Here is a 22,518-nt window from a genome sequence, read left to right as displayed (position 1 = left end):
CTGAAACCAAACCAAAGGGATTAGCTCAACTGCAATTACAAGTTGTTGTTTTTTTTTCCCATCATCATCATCAGACGGCAGCGGGAATTGAACTGCAATTATAAGTTGATCCAACCATTTCTTATAGTTCTCGATGACAAAGTAACTAACTAAACTACAGTAACAAGGAACATATTGAATCAAATAAACATATTATACATATAAAAAGAGCGTGCGGTAGAATATTGAATTTATTGCTTACTTTGACATTAAATAATATCTTGCTTCAAAAAGGAAAAAGAAAGATCAAGCTATTTAAGCAAAACTTATGACGCGAATTATTGAAATGATATCGCGCAAGTAGAAAAAGAAATTCATAGCATCGGCATGAGAGCAACCTGCAACTGCAACTCTCATACTAAAGCACCACATGGGTGGAATTCGCTAAGCCAACCTGCATGAAGTTATTGTGTTCTCTAGTGTGGGGAAAAAACATACAGCGCACCAAATATCACCAACATTAAAACTACCGGTATACCAACAGACCAGTACAGCAGGTCAAAACAATAGCTTTTCATCTCATCTACTTTTCTCTTCTTCTCATCGCTGATGACATCAGATACAATACCTCCAACATCGTAGTCCGTCTTCAACGACTTCGGCGACCCATTCTTTATGAACTCCTTAACGAGCTTCACATAGATTTCCTTCATAGACTTTTTGTACCCTTCTAATTCTTCCTCAATTGCGACGGTAGTGGAAAGTGCCGAGGCAGTAACACCTTGATCAACCTTGGATATGTTGTCATCGATATAAGGTATGCAAGAATTTAATATGCTTTCAGCATGGTCACCGAAATGCTGAACAACAAACTCTTGGAAATGACTCGGTGGGTGATATAGAGTGGCAAACATTGTTTTACAATTTTGCATAAATATCTCTTGGTCGAAAGTTAAGTGCTCCCTTTCCTTCCAGTAACCCCAATAGGTTGGCAAAAGATAACTGTGATCAAGGGAAGGTTTGGATGCCGAAGAAATGAGATTTGATTGTAGCCACAGTAATATATCTAGTATGTTATGTTTTTTTTCTTTTCCGGCACACGTCTTCTCGTTATAAGAAACCGAAACCACCCTACTAGGATCTAACAAAAGATAATTGTGATCAAGGTAAGGCTTAGGTGCTGAAGAAATAAGACTTGATTGTTGTCCTAGTAATATATCTAATAGTTTGATTATTTTTTTTCCTTTTCGGTACACGTTTTATAAGAAATTACCTTATCAGGATTCGGATTCAAGTTGGGGTTCAACCTTAAATCTTCGGCCGGGCGACGTAAAAAAACAATGGGATGTGTATTTGGGTAACCAGAAGTGATACAAATATCAAAAAAGAACAAACCTCCGTGATAAGGAGTACCTGGTGGTCCGATAATAAGAGCTCTTAGCAGATCGATTCTTTTCTGGTAATCCCTGACAAAGATTGAATCAGGAAGGTTATCATTGAGGATCTCCCGTTCTTTCATTATCAAAGAAATTGTCTCTGGGCTAAGCTCCGGTTGATGATACCTTGGAATATAATAACAATCTGCTTTTGGGTTTCTAATCAGACAATGGGACGGTGTTAATGCTAGCAAGTTAGACCGATGATCACTGCTATGGTTCCCGGTGATAACATCGAATTGCTTGAATTTAATCGCCGGTTTCTCTTCTGCCCTAGCTTTTGATTTTGCTGCTACATGTTTGAAATTCGTCGGTGCCATACTATTTGATTTTGGTGGTTCCTCATCATCATCGTGAATACGGATTACAATCTCTTCTGATTTCGGATGAATTGCCATTGATAAAAAAGAAAATCTATCTCTGCGCCTATGATTTTGAGAATTGGGAATTCTCACGAAGCCTCCATATAGATAGACTCAAAACCGACAATTACTAGGTTTTAAGTAAGTGAAAAAGAGTTTAAGTGTGCCGGATCACCCAGCTAATCCTACTTTGACTGCGACTTTCACCGTGTTTGTTTACTCCTGACTCATCTGAGTCGTCTGGATCTGAATCATCTGGATCTGAGTGAAATCACCTGACTCATCTGGATTTGAGTCGATATGTTTGTTTTGAGTCAGATCTGACTCATCTGACTCAGAAATAAGTGAGTCAGTGGTTTGGTCCCATGAGTCAGGGGTATTTTGTTACCTGACTCAAATGAGTCCGAGTCAGGGTTTATGTCTGAGTCAGAGGTCGAGTCAGATCTGACTCAAAATGGAAAACAAACGGTCTGACTGCTGACTCGGTCCGAGTCAGGGGTTGACTCAGATTCAAACGCCGAGTCAGCTGCAAACAAACAAGTTTGTTTTTTTTCTTTTTGTAAATTACCACAACATGAAAATTTGTACCGAGAAGTAAAAAAAAAAATTGGTTGGGCTTGGACTATTCTAAGGACATGCAACACTCCCGATTACTGATTCAAGAAATGGTTCAAACTTAACCATAGATGCAAACTGAAATTTATGCAAACTGAAAAGTAAATAGCCATAGCATGCGAGGGTGAGTTCGAATCGGAGAAAGCAAGTCTTTCAACAGGGAAAATGGCTGTTTACCGAAATTATGGACCCCTATATGGAAATAGGAAAAAAGTTATACAGGTAGCTCTTGAAGGCCAAAATTCTACACTGACAGCATTTACCATTGAAGCACAATCGCTAATAAAGTACATCACTTAGTTTAAGGAACTTGCCTGTTTGAACATATCTCCCTCATCCAGGGAACCAAATACTTCCATTGCCATATACGCAATGTACTTATACCATTGTTCTTTGGAAGCATCCATCATGTCAATTGTGTTGCAGATGTTATGTTTGGATGGACTTGAAACCTAGCTGCAACCTCTACTGAGAATTAGTAAGCACTAAAGACACGATCTATGGGGTTTCGCAGTATTCTGACCATTGATGTTCTCTCCTTCGGGAACTTGGACATCATGCTATAATCATCAAAAGTGACCATCAACCTGCAATCTGGCTTGCTGCAAAGAGAAAATTAATAAATATGACCTTCCATATGATGGCAACTCATTTCACTTGCGCGTTGGACACTTTTAATTGTTGGCAGTAAATCAGTTTCCTATCGATCCTATGGAAACAAACAGAAGTTAAAAAATGGGGTCTACCTTGGGTCAAACCGCAGCTTGTCATAAGAACATGGACATTCATGAGTACTAGCATATAGTTTTCTCAAAAAGCTGTGTAACAAAAAGGGAAAGCAAAATCATTAAAGAATCAACCTTTAAACATGTATTAGCTATAGTGATGCTGATTGTGTAAGAAATGTACCAGTGGAAACAGGTGCGCCCTCCACTCCTGGGAACGTGAAGAAACACAAGCAAGTCCTGCAGCGGATGTTTATCTTCTTTGACTCATCATTTGAAGAAGCTGACCAGTTCTTCACAGTATTTTGGTAGCGCACAAAATCTACCTCCGTAGAAACAGCATCAATTACAGTAGTTACTACAAGAGTAAAGATAAGGTTATAATACATACCTGAAAAAGAAAAAGGATTGAAAACCTAAAACAAAAGACTTGTAGATTTAAAGAAAGGCCTCAAGATTTTATTGACAAAACGAACACAACAGCATAAAGACATAATACACATTTAGGAAAGATTTAGGCTCAAGATATCCTCATTCACACCAGTACCAGGATAAGTTAACCACGGACTAGCCTAAAAATATCCCAGCTGGCGGACATACCCATAACCAGCTGTAGAGAAAAATGAAGAAACAAAAAGGAATATAAAAGTCATTTAATCATACCCCGTGCCAGAACCAGAAGCATCACCAAAAGCGTGAAATTTCGAATATAAGCCATGTAATTCCCTGGAATTTAAACAGTATCAACATCAGTACAAGAATAAAATACCCGTTTCAACTGAAAGCGAAAAACCCATGTTAAAGTTTGATCCAACCTTTTGGATTTTATATTATATATAGAATTGCCTATCATTTTAATCAAAGAATATCCACATTTGTTTCTATAATGATGATGGGAAAAAAACCAAGGAATATACCTTAAATGTAGTGTGGACGTTATGGTTGGAATGCTTGAAAGCAATGTACCCTGCATTTCCACTCTTCTACAATGGATTGGATCACTTCAATGTCTTATGTATATATGTAGTCTTCTTATTATCAATGGCGACAACATCCAATAAAAAATTTATCTATCAGAGTGTTAGCGAAGTAATATGAGGCCATGAATTCAAGTCTTACCACATACATGGAAACGCGGAAAATCGATTATGTAAATGTATGGTGATTCAGACGAAGAAGTATTGATACAATTAACTTCATAATCATAATGACCATTTTCTTGATCTAGAGCACTAACTACCAGTAGTCACCACAAGAGCACTTACCTCCGCTGAAATGGTGAAACCTATATGAATCCCTCAACACAATTGTTCTCTGTACAGCTTGACTAACATGTTTAAACATAGAATGACAATCGCCACAAACACGGAGATTCTTAAATATTCTGATAACTGAACCATCAACTGAATTAATCAAGGCAAATGCAAGGGCAACCTTCTCGCTGTGGTTCCAAAGATTCTGTTCTTTTTGCTCTTCATCCGTATCGTGCAATGAAAAGCTTGTATCTGGTATATAACCTGTTTCTCTGATTATTTGCTTCAAATCTTCCAACTTCGCGTAAATCTGATCTTTCTGTGGGTGGGACTTGTCCCCCATTCCAAATGTACTTACCTTGTTGTTCACCTTAACCCAACTGCAAGCGGGTTTTTTCTTTATGTTACTCGATTTCATTTTCCTCCTCAAATCATCCACATCTTCCCATCTCCCACTAACCGCACAAACGTTTGATAGAAGAACATAGGCTGCATCATCTGATGGATCCAACTCCAGAAGATGTTGAGCAGCTTTTATCCCAAGTTCCAGATTATTGTGGTTTCTGCATGCCGATAACAAACTCCGCCAAATAAGATCATTTGGCGGGACCGGCATTTCTGTTATAAACTTATCTGCTTCACTGAGCCTCCCTAACCGGCCAAGGAGATCAATAATGCAGACACAATGCTCAATTCCTTGTGTGACACCAAATTCAGACATCATAGAAGAGAAGTATGACAGACCTTCATCGACAAGGCCTCCATGATTACAAGCAGATAGGAGTGACACAAAGGTGACATGATCTGGCCACTCTCCCATTTGAATCATTTCATTAAAAGTTTCTATGGCTTCCTTGAAGTAACCATGTCTGGAAAAGCCTGATATCAATATGTTCCACGATAACCTTGATCGGCTGGTTGGTTCAGGAAGTATTTTCAGCACATCAACCATATCACCACATTTTCCATACATGTCCATGGCTGCATTTGCAACGTGCAGGTCTGAACCAAAACCAAGCTTGATCATCAAGCTGTGAATTTGTTGGCCCTCTTCTAGTGATGCCAAGTTTGAACTAGCAGCAAGCCCTCCAGAGAAGCTAAAATGATCAAAGTCAACTCCAGAACGATGCATTTTCAAAAATAATTTCAACGCCTCTTCACCATTGCCTTGATGAGCATTAGTAGCAATCATAACATTCCACGAGACAGCAGTTTTACTATCAAACTCGTTGAAGATAAAATTACTGGAAGTGAAGTCACCACATTTGGCGTACATCGTGAGAAGAGAATTCTTCACGTAATCGTCCTGTCCAAATCCCATGAGAACTATGTGTGCATGGATGGACATCCCGACTTTCAGAAGATCATTTGGTGCTGACCAAGAACCAAGAATACTCACAATAGTTATGTAATTTACAGAGATTCCATCTTTCCTCATTGACTTGTAAGCTTTTACTGCTGCTTGTGGTTCTTCATTTTCGACGAATCCCCCAATAAGTGCATTCCATGTAACCTCATTTCGTTCTGGCATGATATGAATAACTCGTTCAGCTGCCCGTATCATTCCACATTTTCCGTACATGGTTACTAGTGTATTACCTATAAGCAAATTTTGATGAAGGCCTAACCGGATAATATACGCATGGATAGTTTTGCCCTCTAATAAATCTTCAGGGTCTGAACATGCAGCTAAAGCAATAGCAAAAGTTACATGATTTCTTATTTGGCTAGTTCTGCACAGTTCCGCCAGAAGTTCTAGTGCATTCCTATGGTGACCATTTTGAACGCAGGCAACCATCATCGAGTGCCATGAAATCAAATCCTTGTGAGACATTTCAAGAAACGACAACTTTGAATCTTCAAACATTCCAGACTCAGAATAGAGAGTAATAAGGGTATTGCCAACACAAACGATTGAATCCAATCCGAGTTTAACAACTAAACCATGGATTCCCATTCCCCATCTAAGATTATCCACACTACTGCAAGAAGAAATCAAACAGGATAGTGCTGTAGAATTTGGTTTCAAGTTAGCTAGACGCATTTTCTGGAAAGTTCTCAGTGATTCCTCACAAAGTCCATTCTGGGAATATGCAGATATGATTGAGTTCCATGAGATTGTATCTCGCTCAGGCATCCGATCAAAAACATAGTCAACATTCTTTACATCACCACAACTACCAAACATGTGTATAAGAGCGTTTGAAACAGAAACATTAGACCCGAAACCAGAAACCAGGACATGGGCAAGAACTTGACGACCCAATAACTCATTCTCAAGTGTCCCACATGAACTAATTACTGTTGCAAAAGAATTCTGATTGCAACTAACTCCTGCACCCTTCATTCTGCAATAAATTTCAATAGCCTCCTCTGGGTCACCATTATTAGAGTAGTCCATCATTAAAGAAGTCCAAGAAACTACATTTCGTTCTGGCATTTCCTCAAAAAATTTACGAGCCGCGGTCATATATCCATAAGTACCATAAAAGTGAAGTAGAGCACTACTTACAAAAACATCAGCAAGAAAACCAGCCTTCTCAGCAAAACCATGAATTTGAATTCCTTCTAAGAACAATGAATCAGACTTGTTGCAAGCGCTTATTAGACTTGACAACACAAAAATGTTCGGTTCGACTCCTCGAACCAGCATTTCTCTAAATAACTCAAACCCTTCAATATGAAAACCAGCTCTAACACACCCAGACACTATAGTATTCCAAGAGGCTTGATTTCTTTCGGGCATTTGATCAAACACATGTTTGGCAGCTTTTAAACTGTTAAATCTAGAGTACATATTGATCAATGTATTTGATTGGATTGGGTTTAAATGGATACCTTTTTTGAAACAGATACCATGAATGGCCCTTCCTGTATTAAAAGATGTAATTTCCGAAAAACCCTTTTGAGGAAAAGCAGAAATTTCATGATTCCGGTGGTCGGAAAGTGTTTGAAACCCATAATTTGTTGTTATAGATTTTTCTTCCTTTTGTTCTTGTATGCATGATAATGATGAAGAATGGTACAGATGTTGAAGGGAGAATATAAATGGATAACAATAGGAGATTCCAGAACTGAAAATGGATTTAGCCTTGAAAGCTGAGGGCTTTTGACAACTCAAAGCCAGTTCTGTTTCTTAGGTTTTTAACTGATAACTGATGTTTTGAAGCTTCTTCTGAGCGCAAAAGAGCTGGATGGGTGTGGTTCATGGAGTGATTGCCATGGATAGGGCGATGGTGAGGGTGAGTGTGAGTTGATTTTGGAGGAGAGGGTTTTCGGGGACCGCCAAAACTAGTGGGGAGCTGCTAAATTTCGAAAATGATATGCAGAATTTTTTTCTCTACTTTGAGAGAGAGGGAATAAGACCCACTTTAACCATTCCCAGTCCAAATGGTAGATTTTTTTTTTCTTTTTTTTTTATCAGATAATTTTTCTTTTTTTTTATCAGACAAAACAACACTGGAATCAAACCCTGATCTATATTTTGGGAGTACCTGGCCAATTGGGCCAACAGAACGGTACGAGAATGGAACCCTAACGTATAATATTTGGAGCTCTGGAGAATTTAAGCGTCAACTTAGAATCGTTTCCTAAATTTACATCCAACCATCCAAGATGATAAGGGGCACTTAAAGGATGTAAGATGTCCAAGTTACTCTCATCTTAATTCATAAACCTAGATTTATTTATTTCCATTTCATCTTATTCATTTTCTAGTTTTTCTGCCGATTAGAAAACGAATTTATTTCGTTTTTTCAATATAACGATTAGACTATTACGCAAAAAAATAGAAAACCTAATGCAACTAATTTAGGAATTGTTCAATTTGCAATATTGAGAGAACCTAGAGTGAATGAAAAAGATGAAAAACACGGAGAAGAAGATCGCCTATTAAATCCATGGTAGAAATTATCCACCAACTCCGGAAAAGAGAGATATTAATCAGAATTAGGTAACCCATCACTTAATTAATTATGTTTTAGATTGATTTCGTTCTGGTAAATTCTCCACGAAAAATTTAGGTTTTCAATGATGAAGAAACATCATCTATCTTTTCATGATTTTTCTGCTGATTTTTCCTCTTGTTCTTAATTCGGAAAGAACATGAAAAGCAATCAGCGTGTAAAAGACATATCTATTGTCAATTTTTTACACATTCTTCCTTACTGAGGAAGTACATCTAGGGAAACAGACAGTTGTTTCATGTAACCCTCACCGATTTTTCTCGTTCTATAAACCCAAAAGTCATGTATCAAAATATGCAAACAATCAGCCATAGGTAATGCAAACTCTTGCCGATTATTTTGAAAATAATATGCATTTAGAATCCGTCGTTGTTTGAGTGTTTTATGCAGATAACAATTCATTTATATTCTTTCGTATATTAGTATGCTTACAATCGGCAAGAATTTGTAAACCGATTGTCGATTATGCTTTATAATCAACAGATATTTATAACTATATCATCGGATTGCAATCTTATTATTTTGAATTCGCATTGTTGTAGTGCTTAACGCTTTCACAGACTTTAAAAACTTAAAAATTAGTTTTAAAGAAGTCTTTTAGTGATGTTTCTCTGGTAAAGATCGTTTTTCTGTTCTTTACTCCCTCCGTTTCTGGAAAAGTGAAAGTATCACTTTCCAGAGACGGAGGTAGTATAATTTTATTTTTTTGCATGGGGTGAGAATTCTACTTTGAACTTGCGATTAATGACATGTAGTGAAAGTAACACTTTTCCAGAAACGGAGGTAGTATAATTTTATTTTTTTGCAGGGGGTGAGAATTCTACTTTGAACTTGCGATTAATGACATGTCTTTCTGGGGAGTGTGGTTGAGGAAATCAAGAAAATAATAAGTAACTAGATCGGTTACCATTCTAGTTTGGCTTATCAAAGTTATGGAACGATTACTCCGGTTAATCGCTGATAAGAAAACTAAGTTAATTTTGATCTTGACCAGTTATGTAACATGGTTTGTGTAATGACCCGTCCCTCCACTAAATATTGTCCCCACTTAGCCACTGCGATCATCCGGCAGTGTGGGGTTTTCAACGGGCATCGCTGCGGTAATCCAGCAAAAACTTCCCGGATGGTCACCCATCCCTGGATTACTCCCGCCCGAGCACGCTTAACTGCAGAGTTTTCTGCCAACTCTGGAGCCAATTGTGCTGAAAATGCCTCGGTGATAGGAAAGGACAAACTATTACTTATATTTCATTCGGCCAACCACTGTTGAATATCTGGGTATTACAATACCACCACCTTAAATTGGAGCTGTCCTCGGCTCCGGAATATATTCAAGCCCAGATCTCCGATGTTCCCTACCCCTCAAGAGAAACACCTGGACCAATCCCTCCAGAGTACCTTCCCACCCTCGACAGGTGACCCGTCATCGGCTCTGATACCATTTGTAATGACCCGTCCCTCCACCGATATTGTCCCCACTTAGACACTGCGGTCATCCGGCAGTGTGGGGTTTTTAACGGGCATCGCGGCGGTAATCCAGCAGAAACTTCCCGGATGGTCACCCATCTCTGGATTACTCCCTCCCGAGCACGCTTAATTGCAGAGTTTTCTGCCAACTCTGGAACCAATCGTGCTGAAAAGGCCTCGGTGATAGGAAATGACAAACTATTACTTATATTCCATCCGGCCAATCACTGCCGAATATCGGGGTATTACAGTTTGGATTATCAAACAAGGTACAACTATTTTTTTTGTATAAATGGATCCTAATAAGTAACTAAGTTAATTCTGATCTTAGTTTGACTTACTGAAATGAAGAAAAATTACTTCGGTTAATTATTCTTTGCTAAGAGTCTAAGCTAATTACTCCAGGTGGTTTTGCTTAGGGTTGCTTATCAAAAGTGGTATATTAGACCTTTGATTTTCTTAAGCTCTTATCGGTTGTATCGAGCTCATGAATCTGAGGGTCCTTCCAAAATACTTGTTGTATTTTTCGTACCTTTGTCCTCTTTGTGGGGGTCTAACAACCACACTCAATATTTCTTTTAGGCAACCCGTATGGACTAACTCCAATATATTTCCAAGAGAATCAACTAGACAGTCATACTCAATCAAGAAAAATACATCCAAGAGTTATATCTATGTTTCTCAATGTAATCAGCAAATCAAACAGGTAGAAATCCGCGAGCCTGATTATTATGAGAAACAACTTGAACGGTACCAAAGACCAATGTTCAAATGTCAATCAATTTATATCAACAACCAAAGGTTGGATTATCTAATTGATTGAACTATGCACAACTTTCAATTATATAGAAAATATAATTCGGAAAAGAAATAACACAAACACCAGAAAATTTTGTTAACGAGAAAATCGTAAATGCAGAAAAACTCTGGGACCGATTCCAGATTTGAACACCACACTGTATTAAGCCGCTACAGATTCTAGCCTACTACAAGTTAACTTCGGACTGGAATGTAGTTAAGCCCCAACCAATCTCATACTGATCAAGGTATAGTCGTGTTCCTTACGCCTCTGAATCCAAGTAGGACTCTATGCACTTGATTCCGTTAGTTGATCTCATCCACAACTAAGAGTTGCTACGACCCAAAGTCGAAGACTTGATAAAAAAATACCTACGAGTTTTTGTTCCGTCTTTTGATAAATCAAGGTAAACATGAACCAATTGATATACCGGACCTATATTCCCGAAGAAAATCCTAGTAATATCAATCACCTCACAATAATCTTAACCGTATGGTAGCGAAACAAGATATTGTGGAATCACAAAGAATGAGACGGAGAGCTTTGTGATTACTTTTTATCTTACCTATCAGAGATTGAGTCTCGAGCAAATCTTAGAGAAGATAGTACTCAATACGATAGAACAAAGTAAGATCAGAACACACAAAAATACAGAGAAAATAGTTGGGTGTGGCTTCAGAATCCCAATGAAGTCTTTAAGTCGCTAACCTATAATGGTTTTAGAAAAACCTAGGCTAAAGGAGAATCGACTCTAGTCGCTAATAGTATCACAGGGGAGGTGTGGGGATTAGGAATCCCAGTTACTAGAGTTCTCCCTTATATAGTCTTCAAATCAGGGTTTGCAATAAATGTTACCTAGGTAACAAAGCATTCAATATTCACCGTTAGATGCAAACCTGATTAGATTCAAGTTAATATCTTTAAACTGTTAGATTGTCTTAGCCTGTTACACACAAATGAAATGTACCTATATTTAAATATAGGTAACCGTACCTAAACGTGTACATTTAGTTGGCTCAACAATAGTTAACTGAAGTTATCCATACAAACACTTGCATATCAACCTTGTTCATCTTGATCACAACTAGTTGTGATCGATTTTGAGTCATTTGAACTAGTTGTGATCAAGATGAAAAAGGTTGATATGCAAGTGTTCATATGGATAACTTCGGTTAACTATTGTTGAGCCAACTAAATGTACACGTTTAGGTACGGTTACCTAAACGATTGAAGCAAAATCGATTTTGCTTATATTCTCATAGAAGTATACAAAGCAAAATCGATTTTGCTTCAGTCAAATCAATTCATGAACATTATAGACACGATTTACAAAGATTGCATTCCTTATTATATAAATGTATTTGTTCACGAAAACCGATTTTAGAACTTAACCCACTCAAGTATGCAAACGGGGACGCATACCTAAAGTTCCTGGACCTGGTATGTTCGTCGGTATGCAAACGGGTACGCATAATGTCGTTCACGAGCGAACTCAGTTGAAATCAGTACGCATACGGGTTCCCGGACTTCAACTGTTGAATCAGTACGCATACGGCTATGCATACCAAATTCCCGGACTTGGAATATACCTGCAACAGCTAGCATACAAGTATGCATACTGTGCTATATCTAATCATGGTTAATTGTTCTAAACCCCATTTTAATCATTGAAACATTCATAGAAGTCGAGAATAGCTGTCTTACACAAACTATTAGCTTCAAAGCAATTTTCAAGTGATCAAATGATCAATACGAAACATTCCGAGTCTACATCAAATGACTGTCTCACACAAATCATGTAAGATGTTGCCAGGCGATTTTCACATGATCATCTTTTGACTTTCGTCAAGAATAAAAGATTAACTTGGTTAAAGCAAAAGCTTACCAACACATATTTCGAGAAATATATAAGCGAGTTAAACTCAAATCGAAATATCAAATGTGTATAAAGTAAAGTCTGTATATCTATACGACTTTTGTCTCAATAGGAGATAAAATAGAAATAGAATTCTAAGTGATAGATGAGTTCAAGTCTCCACATACCTTTTGTTGATGAATTTCCACAAGTTCCCCTTAGTAGTTCTTCGTCTTCAATCGATGAACGCCGTGAAGTCTAAAGCTCCACTAAACATTTTATCCTAATCCGAGACATATCTATAAGTAGACTAGAAATCAAGACTTATAGTTATGGAAACTAAACTTGACAAACAAGCTTGAGATAGCAACGCTTGCGAGTTCGACCGAGCAGCGCTCTAACATTATCATTTTGTGTATTATTACATATTACAAAGTTGAATAACAAATATGTTCGGATTGAATATATGCCTAACTTACCTTTAGGGGAAGTAAAGTTTTTTTTTATTCAAATGTTTTAACAAAGACATTTATTTTTTGAATGTTTGCAGGTTGTTGAAGCTTGGAATCAAGCATATGAGGATAGAGTTAAGAGATTACTATGTAACGTATTATCTTTGTATTCCCTTGAACCCATGGTATGTCAAGGGTAAGGCTGCACATGGGCCGGTACGGTCCGAATTTCTTATGAAACTGGTCCCTGTACCTAGTGTTGACTGGTACCTCATTTTGAGGATCGGTACTTGTAGTTGTACCTGTAAGACCGGTACCGGGTTTTTACCCATATTTTGACACAGAGATGGAAAAAAACTTCATCTGAATACTGCTAGAACCAAAAAAAATAACACTGCAGTTTCAAGCATTCAACAACATGATCTCATACTTGCCCAAACTTGACCCTAATTATTTGAGCTATCTACACAAGATACAAGTTCGTGTTCAATACTAGTAAACAAATTTCAATGAGATAGAGAGGTATCCGGAGAAAGAGACACAAAATCACACAAGAGAGATTGAACAAAGACCGTCAGAATGAGTCCATCAACAACAACTCAATCCTCTATGGGTGGAGTCCATCAACAACAACTCAACCTTCCCCTGTAATTCAACATCTCTATATTCATCAAATGTAGGAACAACAACAAGATTTCATCGATTAAACCCAGCATCAGTTTCATACTCGCTCCCAATCTGAATTTCATCTCAAAGACCCTAATTTCACTTTTATTTCTTCAATCGGCTTGAATCTCGAGCATAACTCCTCGTTGTACTTCATGTCAACAGCAACAATTTCGTCTTTTCTATTGCAGATGCAAATCGAAAACCTAATTCCTTATCTCTCCTGATTCCTTCAAAATTACCCAAAATCAGATGTTGGTGGTGGTGGTGATGAAGAAGGTGGTGGTGGTGGTGAATCTGATATAATGGTATCCCAAAATGGGAAAAGAAAAAGAAAAGGTTTGGTGTTTTGTTTTATGTTTCCATTTGGAAATAAAACAACTACTACTAAAACTTCATGGATGGTTGTTCTCCAGCATTTCAAATTCTTATCTCAGTCTCTATACTACTATATTTCTCTCCATAGCATAAACTCAAGACTTTGTTCTGCGATTTCTAATCTTCTCAAGCTTCTAATCTTTCTAAAATTTAACAGGTACATTTGGTTTCTGAAATTATGTTTTTGCTTAGGTATCTGGTTTACAGATTTTTTATGATCTTTGTTGTTGAAAGTTGATTTTTACGAGATTTCTGAAATCGACTACCGTCACCAAGACAAACATAACCAAGACCGTTTCCTATTCAGATGATGATCTACCCACTTCCGGTGGGGAGATTATCTCTCCAACATTTATCCTGGTCATTGTTATCATTGCATTTGTTGAGTTTTGATGAATATGTCTACTTCAATATAAGTTAAGGAAGTGAAACTTAAATATATGTTAATCAGTATTGAGAAGTACATTGTTACTTGAATTATTTGTCTAAAACTCATATTTTCCTATAAATTATGGGACGGGATCCACCAACAAAAGTTTTTGACAAATACTTTTAACAAAATATTCTAAGCTCACGATCTTATATATCTGACGACCACTATTTTTTATTACATATCACGATTTTTAGCTTTGGGTTGTGTTTGGTGGTGAATACAAATTGAATCTCACCACTTTGATTACATATCACTACAATAAACCTCTGTATACGAATATCCTTGGGACCATAATAAAATATTCTTATATGTAGGTATAACTTGAATATACCAAAATAATGTTTTTCCATATGTGTATTTGGTAATATTAATGCATATGCATAGGAAACACAAAAATGTATCTAAGTATATATAAAAACTATTTGTATATACAAGATTTGTAATAAAACAATTCACATACATCACAATTATCACATCGAAAATTGACAAATGAAATCAAATGAGTATGAAGATATTTGTATTAAGTTGTGCACAAAAAATCATAAAATCCATTTTGAAGCGCAAAACGAACTTGTACAATATGGTTACAAGAATCTCTTCATCTTATACTTTGATGTATGACAAGTGCTATATATGTCAATTATTCTTATATAGAGGTAGGTTCCTAAAGACGGGACCAGAAAAAATTATGATTTATTCTAATATGGAGTTTATTATTAAAAATAACTTGCGCAAGTCGGGACCATAAATTTTTATTCTTATATGGATTTTATTCCTATATGGAGTATTCCCCCGTAGAGGTTTTACTGTATTACATATCTCCGTACCTTCTTCTTGATCTCTGTTCTCCTCCATCTTCATTGATTATTGAAAACTCTAAAAATCTCTTGAATAATGTCGTACGTTCAAAGTACATGATTAAAATGTTATATATTTAATCATAAAAAACTTTGGGTGATTCAAAAGTGTAGCCGGTGTTTGATGATCATTTTAGTTGAGCTACCATGTTGTCCAATACTTTTGATTCATATTTCGATCATCATGTTCATAACAAAACAAGAAAATCACATAAAATCTTGGTTACCAATGAAAGTATTAGTTTTCCCCTTGTTAGAAGATAGCCTTATTCTTACTGTGTCCGGCACTTTGGTGCCTTTAGTATTCTATCTTTGTTACTGTTAGTTGTCCTCTAGCTTTTATATGGTAGGTTTCAGTTACTTTAAGTCCTCACATCTACTATAAATGTTGAGGTACTTCTTTTGTGTTGGCTGCGCAACATTAACAATCAATGAAATAAACTCTTTCATGGTATCATATATCTTAGGTTTCTGATCCAAACAACAACACCCGCCATCATAAATTATCTAAATAGCTAACTACAATGGCGTCTTCATCTGATGATGAAACCATACCAATTACAAATCAACCACAAAACCCACCTTACACATACAATTTTCCTCAATCCATACCCTTTACCAACATTTCAACCTATGTTTCTGAGAAATTGGACGACTCAAACTATTTAGTTTGGAAGTTTCAAATGAAATCCATCCTTATGAGCACATATCTGTATGGTTTCATTGATGGTTCCATTCCATTACCTCTTGTTATTATCACCACTGCTACTGGTACTGTTCCAACTCCAGACTATGCTCTATGGAGAAAGTGGGATATATTTGTTATTAACTGTCTTAATGCCACTTTTACCTCGTCTGTATCCAAAGATATTATTGGATCTACTACTTCCAAACATGTATGGGAATATCTTGCTACTTCCTTCTAAAATCATTGTGTATCTAGGAAATCTATATTGAGAAATCAGTTGTTCAATATGAAACAGGGTTCTGACTCAGTCACGATTTACCTATAAAAACTAAAAGATATCTCCGATTCTTTGTGCTATTGGTAAACGAGTTAGTGACTCGGACCTAGTTATGCATGTTTTAAATGGGTTGGGTCGCGAGTTTGACCAGTTTGTGACATCAGTTCAAAGCAGAGATGTTTCTATGAAGTTTAATGAGCTTAAATCTCGTCTTTTACAACATGAGCAGTGGCTTCGAAACCAATTTATTGAAACTGCTTTGGCTGTTAACAATCTCACATCTTCCGCATTTTTCAAAAACATCCTTTCTACAAATAACTCTGGTTCATCTTCTTCTCATGCCAAACCTGATTACAGTGAATATGTATGTCAAATATGCAAAAAGGATAGACACTCTGCATATGTTTGTCCTTATCGATATGCTAAACTCAATGGCCGCAAGCCCTCTGGTCCTAAGCATCAGTCCTACAATACTATTCAAGTCACATTTACCTTCATCTTCCACTTCATCACACATCCAATAGTTGTCTGATTCAGCAGCCACAAGCCACATGAACAATACTGCTGCAATCTTACACAATCCAATACCTTATTTTGGCACAGAACAAGTTCTAGTGGGAGATGGAAAGCTGTAACAAATCAAGATGGTGGGTGATTCTATTCTTAATGCAAGTGATTCTACTATTGCTCTCAAAAAAGTGTTGTATGTTCCAGAGTTACATCAAAATCTTGTGTTAGTGGGAAAGCTTACAGATGATAAATTATTGCTCAATTGAGTTTACACCATGGGGGTCTACAATTAAGGACCTAAATACTCAGCAAATTATCTCTGAAGGTCCTAAGGAGGGTAATCTTTATCCTTTGTTTTCTCTTACTTGTGCTTCTCCTCAAGATAATGTCACTACTAAGTGTACCACCAATATTTTGCACCAGAGGCTTGGACACCCAACAAACACAATACTTCAAAAGTTGGCTGCAAAGTTTTTGATTAACCTCACTACTGCTAGCTCCAATTCCATCTTTCAGTCATGTCAGATTGGAAAAAGCAAAAGACTCCCATTTTCACCCTCCACCAGAGTCTCCACTGCACCACTTCAACTAGTCCAATGTGATATTTGGGGACCATCCTTGTGCCATCTATTTTGGGGTTCAAGTATTACATCTTATTCCTTGATGATTTCAGCAAGAATACATGGATTTATCCCATGAAGACTAGAGATGAGAGCCTTCAATGTTTCAAGTACTTCAAGTCCTTAACTGAGAATTTGTTTTCTTATACATTTAAAGTTTTTCAATCTGATGGAGCTCATGAGCTAGTCAAGGGACTCTTTGGAAAATTTCTTTATGAGTCAGGTATCCTTGTATGCTCTTCTTGTCCAAGTACTCCTCAGCAGAATGAATCTGCAGATAGGAAAATTAGACACATAACAAAAGTGGGTATCACTTTAACCTTTGATGCCTGCCTGCCAAAGAGGTTCTGGATGGATGGCTTCCTCACTGCTACCTTTTTTTATCAATATAACACCATCCAAGTTACTTGCTTTCAAGACCCCATTTGAGGTTCTTTTTAACAAGCCACCAGATTTGTTTATCTTGAGGGTCTTTGGTTGTGCTTGTTTTTCCTTTTTGGGTCTCAAGGAAGGACAAATTAAGCCCAAAATCTACTCCATGCACTTTTGTTGTATACATGAAACTTCACAAAGGATATAGGTGTTATGACAACATCAAAAACAAGGTTTACATCTCCAGAAATGTCATTTTTGATGAGCTGGTGTTCCCATTTTGTACTTGCACTGCATCTGGAGATCCTTCTTCCACATCACAGGTAACCATCCCTATTCCCCTAGACATCGGTGACATCCCACCATCCTCTTCAGTCATTATTGAAGACACTGAACAGGATTCTACAGTGCTTCATTCCCCCACCATCCCTGATGACTCTCAAGTAGCTGTAAATTCACCACCACCTACAACCGTCATACTGCCTTCACACACAATGACCACAAGGTCTCACCTTGGAATTCATAAACCAAAATCCTTACCAGATTTTGTCACCTATTTTATAGCCAAACATCCTCTACAAATAGCCTTTGTTACCTCAGTCCTCTGCCCTCAAGAACCCAAAACTTACAAAGTAGCTGCCAAAAATCCAGTTTGGGTCACTTCCATGGAGAATGAATACCAAGCTATCAAGGACAATAATACTTTGATTACAATTTCATATGGTCCATATATGCATTTGCTGGGCTGTAAATGGGTGTACAAGGTAAAGCTCAGGTCAGATGGACTATTGAAAGACACAAGGCACGCTTGGTGGCTAAGGGATACCATCAACTGGATGATATAGACTACACAGAGACATTTAGTCATGTTATTAAATTCACTACTATAAGGGTTATTCTTACCATTGCTCTCACAAATGGATGGACCATACACCAGTTAGATGTCTCAAATGCGTTTCTCCACGGTGATCTCCAATAGACTGTGTATATGGAACAACCCAAGGGATTTGTGGATGTTGATCACCCAATTCATTTTTGCAAACTCAACAAGGCTATCTATGACTTGAAGCAAGCACCACGCGCATGGTTTGACAAGTTTAAAAGCTTCCTCATTGCTCAAGGGTTCATCATATCAAAGTCTGATCATTCTCTATTCATCTACTTCTTTGGCTCAGGTGTATTGCTCCTCCTTATTTATGTTGATGACATCCTCCTCATTGGTAGTTCTGAATTCCTTCTGTCATCTTTCTTTAAGAAACTGAGTACAGTCTTTTCTATGAAAGACTTGGGTGACTTACACTACTTTCTGGGTATTGAGGTCAAGCATGATTCTTCAACAAACTCACTGGTTCTTACACAATCCAAGTATACTGTGGAATTACTTCAACGCACTGGAATGATTGACTGCAAGCCTTGTAATACCCCTGTTGCAAATGGTCTAAGAGCACCAGTTAATGATGGTGAACTGCTTTCAGATCCAACTGAGTATCGCAACATTGTTGGAGCTCTACAATATCTCACCCTCACTCGCCCTGACATTACCTTTGGCGTAAACTACACATTTCAATTCATGCATGCTCCAAGGACCACTCATATGCTTCTGGTCAAAAGGATATTGCGTTATCTGAAAGCCTCACTTGGATCTGGCATAACCTTCTCATCTGGTAACATCACTTCACTCACTGGTTATTCTGATTCCGATTGGGCTGGCTTCCCAGACACTCGGAAATCAATAGCTGGCTATTGTGTATTCCTTGGAAACTCTCTTATCTCGTGGCAATCCAAGAAGCATCCAACAGTTTTAAAATCCAGCATAGAAGTAGAGTATGAAGATCTGACTCTCCTAGCTGTTGAAGTTATGTGGCTCTCCACACTGCTATCTGAACTTAATGTTCCACTAGAAACACCATATACACTCTACTGTGACATGATGGAGCGAGAGCACTTGCAGCCAATCCAGTATTTCATACTCGGACTAAACACACTGAGGTGGATTACCATTTTGTTCGTGATCTGCTTGAAGCTGACTTCGTGTCCTTTGCCTACGTTCCTTCATCGAAGCAGCTAGCGGGCATCCTTACTAAGGGCCTCAACTACCCTACCTTATCTGGTTTACGAAGCAATCTGATGCATTTTACTAACCCTGCGTCAGCTTGAGGAGGTGTGTTAGAAGATATCCTTATTCTTATTGTGTACGATACTTGGGTGCCTTTAGTATTCAATCTCTGTTACTGTTAGTTGTCCTCTAGCTTTTATCTGTTAGGTTTTGGTTACTTTAAGTCCTCACATCTACTATAAATGTTGAGGTACTTCTCTTGTGTTGGCCGCGCAACATTAACAATCAATGAATGAATGAAATAAACTCTTTCACTCCTTAAACTCAAGCTCTGATGTATACCTGATCATGATCGAACATATTTTTAGTTTAGGGTTTTATATGTACACAATTAATCAAAGTAGGAAAACTTTAAATCATCATTAACCAAACATAAATAAATCGTCATTAATTAATCAAACATAAATAAATCGGAGCATGTATTTCATTAAGATGATCGATAATGAAATTTGTCACTAGGAGATAACTAGGGATAGAAGATGACGGATATTAGGTTTGCATTAGGTTTAGTTTCGTTTCCAAATGTGATTTTTTTTACGACCAAACACAAACCAAAAGAATATTTATGCCAAGTCATCAAACATCTAAGATGGATATTAAGGATCCTACAGTTGATGAGTTTTGTCAAATGGTTTTGCCAAAGACATTTGTTAACCGATCCTTTCCCATCCCATAAATTATTTGTCTAACAATTTTTAAAGTTTATATCATGTTTCTCTGATTATTTGCTTCAAATCTGCCAGCTTCTCATAAATCTGATCTGCCTCTGGGTGAAACTTGTCTCCCATTCCAAATGTACTTACCTTGTTGTTCACCTTAATCCAACTGAAAGCGGGTTTTTTTCTTTATGTTATCCACATTCATTTTCCACCTCAAATCATCCACGTCTTTATGTTAACCGCAGACACATTTGATATAAGAAGATATATGCTGCATCATCTGATGGATCCAACTCCAGAAGATGTTGAGCAGCTTTTTCCCAAGTTCCAGATTATTGTGGTTTCTGCACGCTTATAACAAACTCCGCCAGATACGATCATTTGGTGGGACTGGCATTTCTGTTATAAACTTCTCTACTTCAGTGAGCCTCCCTAACCGGCCGAGGAGATCAATAATGCAGACAAAGTGCTCAATTCCTTGTGAGGCCTCCATGATTACAAGCAGATAGGAGTGACATGGTCTGGACACTCTCCAATTTGAATCATTTCATTAAAAGTTTTTATGTCTTCCTTGAAGTAGCCATGTCTGGGAAACCCTGATATCAGTATATTCCATGATTACCTTGATCGGCTGGTTGGTTCAGCAAGTATTTTCAGTACATCAACCATATCTCCGCATTTTCCATACATATCCATGGCTGCATTTGCAACGTGCAGGTCTGAACCAAAACAAAGCTTAAAAATGAAGTTGTTGGCCCTCTTCCAATGTTGCCAAGTTTGAACTAGCAGCGAGCCCTCCAGAGAAGCCGAAATGATCAAACTCGACTGCGGGATGATGCATTTTCACAAACAATTTTGAAGCCTCTGGAGCCATTGCCTTGATTAGCATTAGTAGCAATCATAACATTCCATGAGACATCTGTTTTACTTGCAAACTCGTTAAAGATAAAACTACTGGAAGCGAAGTCACCACATTTGGCGTACATCGTGAGAAGAGAATTCTTCACGTAATCATCTTGTCCAAATCCCATGAGAATAATGCGTGCCCCGACTTTCACAAGATCATTAAGAGCCGACCAATAACCAAGAATACTCACTATAGTTACGTAATTTACAGAAATCCCGTCTTTCCTCATTGACTTGTAAGCTTTTACTGCTGCTTGTGGTTCTTCATTTTCAGCAGATCCCCCAATAAGCTCGTTTCGGCATTTCCTCAAAAAATTTACGATTTGTAGTCATATATCCATAAGTGCCATAAAAATGAAGTAAACCACTTCTTACAAAAACATCAGCTAACAAACATAAGCCCTCTAAGTAAAATCATGAATCGGTATTCCTTCTAAGACCAATGAATCAGACTTATTGCAAGCACTTGTTCGGTTCGACTCCTTGGACCATCATTTCTCTAAATAACTAAAACCCTTTGACACGCAAACCAGCTCCAACAAAACCAGACACTGTAGTATCCCAAGAGGCTTGATTTCTATTAGGCATTTGATCAAACACATGTTTGGCAACTTTTAAACTGCCAACTTTAGAGTACATATTGATCAATGTATCTGACTGGATGGGGTTTAAAAGGATACCATTCTTGATACAAATACCTGTTGGGTAAATTACTAATAATGTAACTGAGAAGAAGATACTTAGCTCAAACCGATGTTGCTGGAGATGCACAGAAAATGTAGAGGCACGTATACGATACGCTGTCCTAAAGGCAATATCGCCTGCCACTCCTCTGAGATGCTACAGCAGTTGGCGAGTCACCTCCAGGATACAACTACAGTTAGTACCCCTCAATGTAGCATACAATGAGGGTACCCTTAGAGCTTGGCAGAACTTAAAACAGTAGAAGAGATGTTTACAGAAAAACAGAGGGAGAGTAGAAGAGATGTTTCTCTGTGGTGTGTTTTCTGAGCTTACAACTACTCTCTTATATAATGTTTGTGTTGTTACAAACAATAAAGAAAACCCATGCTTATGACAGAAATACTGGTAATGTTGGGTTAAAGATAGTGCAAGAAAAGTTGTTTT

At 37.6% G+C, this 22,518-nt stretch overlaps 4 protein-coding genes across 4 annotated transcripts; 1 reads left to right on the top strand and 3 right to left on the bottom strand.

The window, feature by feature from the left end:
• Positions 1-212: 212 nt before the first annotated feature.
• On the bottom strand, positions 213-1,914 carry LOC113276327. The gene is made up of 2 exons (XM_026525918.1): positions 1,393-1,914; positions 213-981 (listed from the first exon to the last, which is right to left on the bottom strand). Exons 1-2 carry the CDS (start codon positions 1,811-1,813, stop codon positions 932-934), a joined length of 471 nt encoding a protein of 156 aa, XP_026381703.1. The 5' UTR covers positions 1,814-1,914; the 3' UTR covers positions 213-931.
• A 2,313-nt stretch (positions 1,915-4,227) lies between these two features.
• LOC113276326 (pentatricopeptide repeat-containing protein At3g24000, mitochondrial-like) lies at positions 4,228-7,506 on the bottom strand. The gene has a single exon (XM_026525917.1). The coding sequence runs from the start codon at positions 7,165-7,167 to the stop codon at positions 4,354-4,356; it is 2,814 nt and encodes a 937-aa protein (XP_026381702.1). The 5' UTR covers positions 7,168-7,506; the 3' UTR covers positions 4,228-4,353.
• An 11,191-nt stretch (positions 7,507-18,697) lies between these two features.
• LOC113273007 (uncharacterized mitochondrial protein AtMg00810-like) lies at positions 18,698-19,777 on the top strand. The gene has a single exon (XM_026522782.1). It carries the CDS (start codon positions 18,698-18,700, stop codon positions 19,775-19,777), a length of 1,080 nt encoding a protein of 359 aa, XP_026378567.1.
• A 755-nt stretch (positions 19,778-20,532) lies between these two features.
• On the bottom strand, positions 20,533-22,029 carry LOC113273006 (putative pentatricopeptide repeat-containing protein At1g69350, mitochondrial). Its single transcript, XM_026522781.1, has 4 exons — positions 21,905-22,029; positions 21,362-21,696; positions 21,107-21,203; positions 20,533-20,650 (listed from the first exon to the last, which is right to left on the bottom strand). The coding sequence occupies exons 1-4, from the start codon at positions 22,027-22,029 to the stop codon at positions 20,533-20,535; spliced, it is 675 nt and encodes a 224-aa protein (XP_026378566.1).
• Between the last annotated feature and the right edge of the window lie 489 nt (positions 22,030-22,518).

This window comes from Papaver somniferum, chromosome 4 (genome assembly GCF_003573695.1).
Source record: "Papaver somniferum cultivar HN1 chromosome 4, ASM357369v1, whole genome shotgun sequence".
Taxonomy (NCBI): Eukaryota; Viridiplantae; Streptophyta; class Magnoliopsida; order Ranunculales; family Papaveraceae; genus Papaver; species Papaver somniferum.
This window is presented reverse-complemented; position numbering and strand designations above follow the sequence as displayed.